Raw genomic sequence first — 8,530 nt, 5'->3', positions numbered from 1 at the left:
CTAAAGACCTTTCACTGATGCCAGGGGAGGAGAGAGCTGACTAGAGAAGAGAAGGCACTGAGGGATTCACTGAGCCCAAGGCAGCACAAAGGTCAATGAAAGTAACTGTGGCAGAGGCCGCTTTTAAAAAAAAAAGAGAATAGGAGAAAGGAGCATCAGAGACACTTGTGCGACAAGGTGTTTATACCACTGTTTCTGTAACTCCAGAGAAGGTAGCTGGGCAGCACCCGTTCATAATCCTGGCCCTGCGCAAGTGCGCTCTAATGCTATGCACTGCTTAGGAACCTCATGGGCTGCGGTATTCCCTTACCCCTCCCAGCTCCAAACTGCATGAGCTAATTAAAGATTTATGTACTTTTTGCTACGGCTTTGTATTGCCATGTGACGGTTTCTCAGTTAATTCATAAAAGCAATTTTGTTCGTTCCTGTGATCTGCAGTTATAACAAAATAACAGGAAAAATCTGCCAGATTTACTTAAGCTGATACCCAGGACAAAACACAGGATGTTCAATACATATTCCTCTTCCTTTTATGGCTGTGGTTATAAGGCTAAGAAAGCTCTGAAATTTACACTGACATCAGTATCGGCTTTGAAAGCACTTTGTCCCATGAAAAACCCAGCCAGAATTTTTCATGCTTTCAAGAAAATGAAAGCAAAAAAGAAAGAGAATTTCGTAATTTCGACACAGCTCATTCATTTCGCCATGGGCCTGGGTCCCCAGTGATGCAACTCCTTGGGAGTACACTAGCACCAGATTTGGCTCCTCTCTGTTTGAAACAACTGACAAATCCTGTAATATTCTAGCTGGAGTAAACAGCTGGCATGTATTACTTCCAGTGCAAATGCTGAATGTAATTTGTCTCCCTCCAGGGTAATTTCGTTAATGTATGCTAGTTTGCTTTAAACCCTGAGTTCTGTACTTTTCCTAACAGGATATAAATCACTCCACTAATGACAAATAAAAGGAAACATATACGAGGTGCTCATAGTGATGTCAATTGATTGTAGTAAATCTATGAATCAATGTGTGGCATGGGAGAGCTGAAATAAAATTCCGAGCTTTGCCGACTAACCAATCTAGAGAATATAAACACATTTTGTTTCAAAACACATTCTTTTATCTAGAGGGATGTAACACAGCCTAACCCCAATCAAAACATTACTGTTTCCTTCTCCAAAACTTCCAGGAAAAACACTCTGCGTCCCTTTGGACACAGGAGCCCTTGGCACATCACTGGAAGTGTTCTGATAGGAAAATCTCTCCTTCTTTTCATAATTTCCAAATCAGAAGCCATCTAGGAAAAAAAGGTGCAAACACAGAAAAAAAAAATCCCCTAAAGATCTTTGTTCTTGCTGCATTTAAATGGAAACTTCCTTAGAAAGTAAACGGCTGTCATTGTTTTCTGTTAGACTGAAATGAGTAACAGTATGTAACAAGGGCAGTAACTAGGTAAAGGAAGGCAGTCACCAAAGCGAGCAAGGCAAGCGCTGTACGGAATGACTGCAGCCTCCAGGGGAAACAAGAGAGGCTCTACAGGAACCCCGAGCGCGCTCTGGGCAGCAAAGTGGGGACGCCAACTGCAACAAGTAAAGAAGGTCAGCAATTCAGAACGGTCCTGGCTTACATGCTAGAATAGCACAAAATAAGAAAATAAGTAACTGCAGGAGAGAGTAACACTGGCATTCCTCACGACACCTCTGTTTTCACATCAGCATGGGGAGAACGTGAGCTGAGGGTACACAACGTATCACAGAAGCGAGCAGGCAGGTGTCTGGGTGCTGGCCTCACCTGAGAAGAGCGCATCCCCTCTCTTGGCTACGACTCTAAGCCTTGTAAGCTACCTGACGATTTGTGACTGTGACAGCTCTATCGGGCTGCTGTTCAGTCTTCCTTCAATGTGTCAGAGCTGCTGTCCCTTCTCAGCAAGCTCACTCCTGATGCCCTCAGCACAGAGATGTGACAGTATGGCAGATGCAACATCTTAGGCTGGCCAGGAAGGGATTGCTTCGGCCTAGAGACTAGATCCTGTGAGTTGGTAAAATTCATCAAGAAAAATAATCTGAAACTGAATTTAAGTAAGAACCCCAGGCTTTTTCACTAACAATGTCAATATTGGTTTCTTTCATGTAGGAAATTGCACAGTTTCCTATCAATCTCAAAAATATTTCTTATTCTTACCTACAAACTGTCACAATTCACTTAAGATGTAATGATAAGACTCACATTTTTTGTTTCATTTGAAGACTTTACCTAAAGTCAGTTAAGTTACATGGTTAAGAACTTATTTACTTGAGGGGCCACAAATCCAGTCTATGCTTCTCTACTTTTCACAAAGTCCACAAGCCGCTGAGCTGCCACTTTCTTCCACAGTCCTTTTGTTACCAAATAAAAATCTGCATACTGAAAATGCATCCGGCATGGCTCATTTCCACATCTGGACATTTTCTTTTTTCACATCTCAGGGAAGATGTCAATATAATTTATTTTAGATAGATCCACCTATTCACATACAATTACTAGCACTGAAACGTTAAAAACCGTGAGTCAGGATCACAAGGTTAAAAATGCTAAAAGTTGGATTCTTCTCAGTTGCTTTCTCTTTGAGCTTTGCAGGGTAACACAAAACTTGCTCTCCAATTATGCATGTCAGGCCCTTCAGTCAAAAAGGAAGCTGAAATTTTCATGTATTCCCAGCATTAGAAGCTTGGGTTAGCTAAAAAGTAACACGTATCCTACTGCTCATGTTGGAAACACTGCAGAAAAATATCCACAAAGTGTTAAAAAGTTGAAAGCAATTGTTTCCACAGAAAGTGTTATGAAAATTAATCTAAAAATTCCTGGAAAGGAATTATCTCCTCGTTATTAGATTCTGTAATCTACATAAACAGATCTATGGAAAGCTTATGAAATTTTCCATGACTTTTTTTTCCACACAGGCCACAAAATCAGTCTTGCTAGAACAGACTTTTAAATAAAGTGACGAGTTGCATTCCTGCTAGCCCTGACTTGACACTGTTCACAGAGAGGGAGTGCAGGAGAAGGCATTTAAGATCGTGATGTCCAGTTTTCTTTCTGCATCAGAGGTTTCCACATCCCATTAACAAGCTTTGAGGAACCTCATCTGGAAACCTCCAGGACTATACGGTGTCCCCAGACAGTAAATAATACACAGCATGAAAGGAAATGATAGTTAGTTATCCAGGTTTCACACGCTGTAAAAATTAAGCTTTATTAGTCCCTTCAAGCACATAATTATTGGAAAGGCTGAGATTAAACCTTACAAATGGGCACTCCTCCAAATCTTATCTCCTTCTCTGTGGGAGTAACCTTTAAACTAGTGCAAGTAGGGCCAGCCCTGTTCTTGAGACGGGTCCCACAAGCCCTCAGCACTGCATGGCTAAACCCAGGTGTAAAAATAAAGAAACCTGTCATAAGCAGGTTGCCTCTGCTTCCCATCCTCAGCACTTCACCCTAGCTGAGCAGCCCCCTGCTCCCACCACGACTGCTCCCTGCCTCCTCTCACTGGGCTCATGCTGCTGCCTACCCCACCTTGCTCTGGCACACCAGGCAGGCGCTGAGCCCCCTCGAGGGTCCCTTGCTCGCCCGGGCTCTAGCACGAGCTGTACGCAGTGCGCTGCCCAGCGCCCTCTGTCCAGAGGCTTTGCTCGGTGTTATTCTCCTCCATGGTCGCAGTGAAACCTCCCTGTGTTTGCTGTGGTCCCTGACCCGACACGGGGGTGAGGACAAGGTGACTGAGGGACACCGCGTGCAGGGGGGGAGTAGGCAGGAAAGAAGATGCGATTAGCCACACTCACTGACTTCTGCTCTCGTTCGACTGCTAAACGTAGATTTCAGAAGACTGCAAGCAAACAACGAAACAAAAAAATGCCATTCCAGGGCAGCCTAATAAAAGCAGAGGAAGTTTCACCTGAGAAAGGTTTTTGAGATTGCAATTTTTACATAGATCACATGGAAACAAACCGAAATAAACAGGATAAAAAAAATACAGCTGTGTCTGAGCCTGTTCAAGGCTTGTAGGCTGGGGCTTGTCCAGGCCTGTGCAGCACAGGGACTCAGAAGAATAGCAGTCACTGTGGCCATGGCTATCAAACCAAAATCGTGTTTGTCTTTTATGCTAACATACAAGGATAAACCCCAAACCCAAACTATTAAAATAACAATATTTTGGGCCTGATGGTTCTCTTGTATTGGTTTTGCACAAGTAACTCAGAAGAAGCTCTACGAGCCCAGAATTGCACCAGGGGGAGGAGGCAGAGAAGCAGCTGTTAGTAAAATGATGCGCAATAAGCCTTCATCTGCATTTGACCTTGCAGGTGATTATCAAAGTCACACACATACCTTGCAGGTTAACTCTGGAGACAGGTGGCTGACTCGTTGCTGGAGATCTCCTAAGAGGGATAAAGAATACTCTATAAATAGGTATTATTTTATCATTTCAAACCCTGTTGGCAGTTCAAACTGCCAACTCCCACAGTTAAAAATCCTCTTTCATACTTGCAAAGAAGCCCAAAACACTTTAAAAGGATTTGGCAGTTAATGAGCAGTATCAATATATCTATTAGGAAAACCCAAAGATGTATATCCCCTGGCTAGGCACACACACACACACGCTGGAAAGAAGGTATACCAAGAAAGATGCACCATCGTCCCACACTGCCTTTGCAACTTTCTGCTCAAAACGTGCCTGGAAGTCAGGAAAGGCTGGTCTCTGTGGCTGAAGGAGTCAGAGGGCCCCCCAGAATCAAGACCTTCTCCTGCAAAGCTTTTCCCTACACGGCCCAGACCCTGAAGTAACGTCAAATGCTACACCAGCATGCAGGCTGCAAGGCAATGACATAGGTGGGGTGAGAAACGTACAGCTTTAAGCCCTACAGTTAACAGTTTGAGTTGCACCTGGAAGCAAGTAAGAAGACGCTGCAGTCACTAGTGTAAGCTCTGAAACAGCTGAAGGACATTTCTTTGACCAGGAGCAACAATTTCATCAGAAAAGTCTGGATTCCGGAAGGACCAAAAGCTAATTGAAAAATTGGTTCAAGTCAAGCAAACAGGGTCTGACTGGAAAAAGGGTGCAGTGTTTCTCCAAATGTCAAAATATTTCATTGTGAGATTTGCCAAATAAAACTGTTAATTTTTCAAGTTGAAACCATAATTTACTTGGGAAAAAAGAGACTTCTTTTTTAAAGAAGTTAAGAAGAGTTGACACCAAAATCAAGATCCTTCATTTTGGATTGAATGTGGTATTTCAGGCTGACCAAAAACGAAACTTTGGGCTTTTGCTTCCCTAAGAAGTTTCTGATACATTTTAACTGAAGCCAGATTTCCCCACACTCTCTCTTAGCCAACCTCCTAACCCCAGTTTTTGAGTCAGCCACTGAACTGAAACATCCATTATTTGCCAGCTCTCCTTTGAAGCTAAAATCAAAGCAAGTGAGCGGCTCAATTCTGCTGCAATTGTAGCTCCAGGGGGTTCTTCAGAAGTGCTCCAGGAAGGCCTTGCTAACCAGGTAAGATCGGTGTCAGAGTAACGCAGCTACAGTCCTGCTTCAAACCCTCGGCCCCAGCCTCCCGATCTGCCGGCAGCGTGCGGGCCGGCAGGGCTCCAAAGCCTGCTCCTGAGCAGCAGCCTCCCCTGGGCGCAGCACCCGCTTGCCGGCTGGGATTTCAAAGGCTCGGCTTTTCTGGAGGGAGATGCAGGACCTAGATTCTTCGAAGGGTTCAGCACAAGGCGCACATGTTGGATGCCGACTTCTCTGAAAATCTGCCCTGACCTGCCTCTGCTGAGCCTTTGAAAAGCCAGATCTTGAAATCTCTAAAAAACAGAAACTCCCCAACAGGGACACGATGCCGCGGCTGCAGCGCTTCCAGTATCTGGGGAGAGGTGCTCCAGGTATCTCCAAACCCTGCACCGAGTTGCACAGACATGCCTTCGGGGGGGCGGGGAGGGATGAACTAGTATTCAGTAGGGTATTCCCCGCTGCAGAGCCTGAAAAGGGAACGGCACCGCTCCCGGCATCCTCGAATTACATCCTGGCTGTGCCCATCCTGGTGCCTGCGGCAGCCAGGGCACAGGCAACAGAGACCCAGAGATCTGGGTTTCGACAGCACTGTTCCTTCTTAGACACCAGCACACTCAAGCGTACATGGCTCCCGCTTCCCGTTCCTTCTCTCTTGCTGGCGGGTATTAAGAGGAGTAGGCGCCGGATGCTTTCTGACCGTGTCCTGGGCCACGTCTGCCAAACTCAGGCACTCCGAAACCATTAATCATACTCTCCTCTTTTCCAATCAGGAAACTGCCTTAAAAACCCTGACGTTAAAGTCCAAAAAATATGACTTCTAGTTGTTTTTTTTTCCTCCAGCCCTTACCATTCATATTTTCCAGCATTTCTGTAAATATGTGGGACAGCATCCTCTTTTTTGTTCTCGGGGTGGGGGGGTGGAGGAGAGGAAAAAAGAGGGGAGAGGAGGGCCTAAAGAAAAGCTGAGATTCTCATGATCCCCAGAGCAGAAGTTTAAGTAAAATACCACATATCATGAGACATATGATAAAATCATGAGCTGGCAGCACGGCTGTAACCCAGCAGAGCTGTTTGGAAACTGTGCGGGAAGCTCCGCAGCGCCTGGAAGCACATTCCGCCACGGACTTGGATGTTTGGTATATAATGGTTTAAACATTTAATGACTTTTACTTTGGCTGGCTGCATGACTTTATACCTCAATCAAATCTGGGAATGTTTTCAAAAGGACACTGCAAGATGCCTCTGTGTCCTACAGGTTACGCCCTCGCTTCCTTCCGGCCCTGTCCAATTTCAGATTCCTCATTAGGAACTGCTGAAATGCTCGAGCTGTTCAAAAAAGCAAAGCTTAAAAAAAGGAATCTATTTCAGCCATCTGTTTTTCTATTAACCTCCATCTTGGAATGCGGCGGTTCCTTCCGATCAAAATTTGCAAAAAGAAATCAACAGAAGGAAAACCTCACGCCCGGATAAAATGCTGGGCTTTATGTAAAATACAAGATTGCATCGGAAGGCAGAAAGCAGAGTCCAGGGTGGGCACCCAGGCGATGCCACGCACGCGTGCAGGGGTGAAGCAAGCCCGTGGCGTCCCACTGGAGCGCACATTTGCACCTCATTCTTCGCTTCGGGAGCCAGCGGGACGCTTCGAGCGAGCAGCGCCTGCCAGCCCCAGGGTGGGATGGGTGGCTGCGTAACCGACATCGCCAGGAACGAATGATGCCGGTTTCACGCAAAACAGCTCTCTTGGGGCAAAACAGGCCAGAAAATGACGATGACTGGCTCATTATAAATAGCTAAGGGGAAACGGTGGTTTCGGACAAAGGCGTGAAAAGGAGTTTGTTTGGCTTCTCCTGCTTAGCAGGTATGAAAAACAACATCCTCCTCTTAAGTTCAGTGCATCACCTTCCCCATTCAGTGCAATTACAGTGTCAAACGAAGCAATGTAGGATCCCCAGCCTGCAGGCAGCACAGGCCAGTTCTCTGGGCAGTCCCCCGGAGCCAGGCTGCAGGATGCTGCTGCCTGCCCTGCCGGGGAAATCCTCACCGTCCCACAGCCTCGTGCTTGGGGTTTCCCTCCTCGGTGTCTACCCTTTGGCCATGACCACCTCTCTTGTGAAACGATGGTGGAAATGCAGGGCAGCACCAGAGCTTGACCAAACACCAATGCTGCCTCCGCTCTGAGCTGGGCACCTAACGAACGCCTGGGACAGCCAAGGTGGCAGAGTGAGGAAGGTACCACATCACACGCACCCAACATTCCCAGAGACGCATCGCACCCCCTTCCCAAGCAGAAATACATCGCTCCCTCCTCAGGCCCACCATGCTTTTCCAGCCTCTCCAGCCAGGCACCATGACTGAGCAGTGAGGGCTGCGATACTGGCAGGACAAGAGCCTCTCTCGGGGGTGAGGGGGCACAGACAGGTGTGCGGAGGGGGGACGGGGGCTCGGCGGGTCGGGGGCCGCCGGGGAGGCGATGCCCCGGGGAGGTGCCCGCCCGCGGGCGCTCCCTGAGGTGGGAGACGACAGCAGGACCGGGACGGCGGGCTGCGCTCTGGCGCCCCCTGGCGTCCCGCGCAACAGGCGGAGTGGGCCGCAGGCAGCGCGGCGGTAGCGGTTCCCCGGCCGCCGCCGCCCCTGCTCGGCCCCCGCCGGCCCCCGCCGGCCCCCGCCGGCCCCCGCTGCGAGCGAGCCGTAAGGGAACGAAGAACGGTGGGCTTACTTGTTGGAGGTGCCATGCAAATTGGTAAGGAGCGTGAAGTTGTTCCTCACGCTTCGTAGACTCGCCAGCACCTGTGAGGGAGGCAAAACCGGAGACGTTACCTTCTCCAGCTAAAGTTTTAGGGGTTTTTTAACCCTTAAAAATTTTAGGGTTGTTTTTTTTTTTAATTTCAGAGGCCAAAAGGCTGCCAACTCACCTGGGCGAAAGGCGTGACAATCAGGTCATCCCCATGCCTAAGGAGAAATGGAGAAAATGTGTACATTTACCTCAAACA

At 47.6% G+C, this 8,530-nt stretch overlaps 1 protein-coding gene across 1 annotated transcript in view; it reads right to left on the bottom strand.

Moving 5' to 3' along the window:
* Positions 1 to 2,640: 2,640 nt before the first annotated feature.
* Positions 2,641 to 8,530, bottom strand: part of LOC142412950 (uncharacterized) — a 116,914-nt gene continuing 111,024 nt past the window's right edge. Inside the window, exons 3-6 of the mRNA XM_075508938.1 lie at positions 8,453 to 8,489; positions 8,257 to 8,327; positions 4,363 to 4,412; positions 2,641 to 3,755 (exon numbers count right to left, since the gene is read on the bottom strand). Coding sequence (XP_075365053.1) covers positions 3,544 to 3,755; positions 4,363 to 4,412; positions 8,257 to 8,327; positions 8,453 to 8,489 — 370 coding nt within the window. The 3' untranslated portion in view covers positions 2,641 to 3,543. The remainder of the gene's footprint in view (positions 3,756 to 4,362; positions 4,413 to 8,256; positions 8,328 to 8,452; positions 8,490 to 8,530) is intronic.

Source organism: Mycteria americana, chromosome 7 (assembly GCF_035582795.1).
Source record: "Mycteria americana isolate JAX WOST 10 ecotype Jacksonville Zoo and Gardens chromosome 7, USCA_MyAme_1.0, whole genome shotgun sequence".
NCBI classification, from domain to species: Eukaryota; Metazoa; Chordata; class Aves; order Ciconiiformes; family Ciconiidae; genus Mycteria; species Mycteria americana.
Note: the sequence above shows the minus strand (reverse complement) of the source record. Positions and strands in the feature narration are given on the sequence as shown.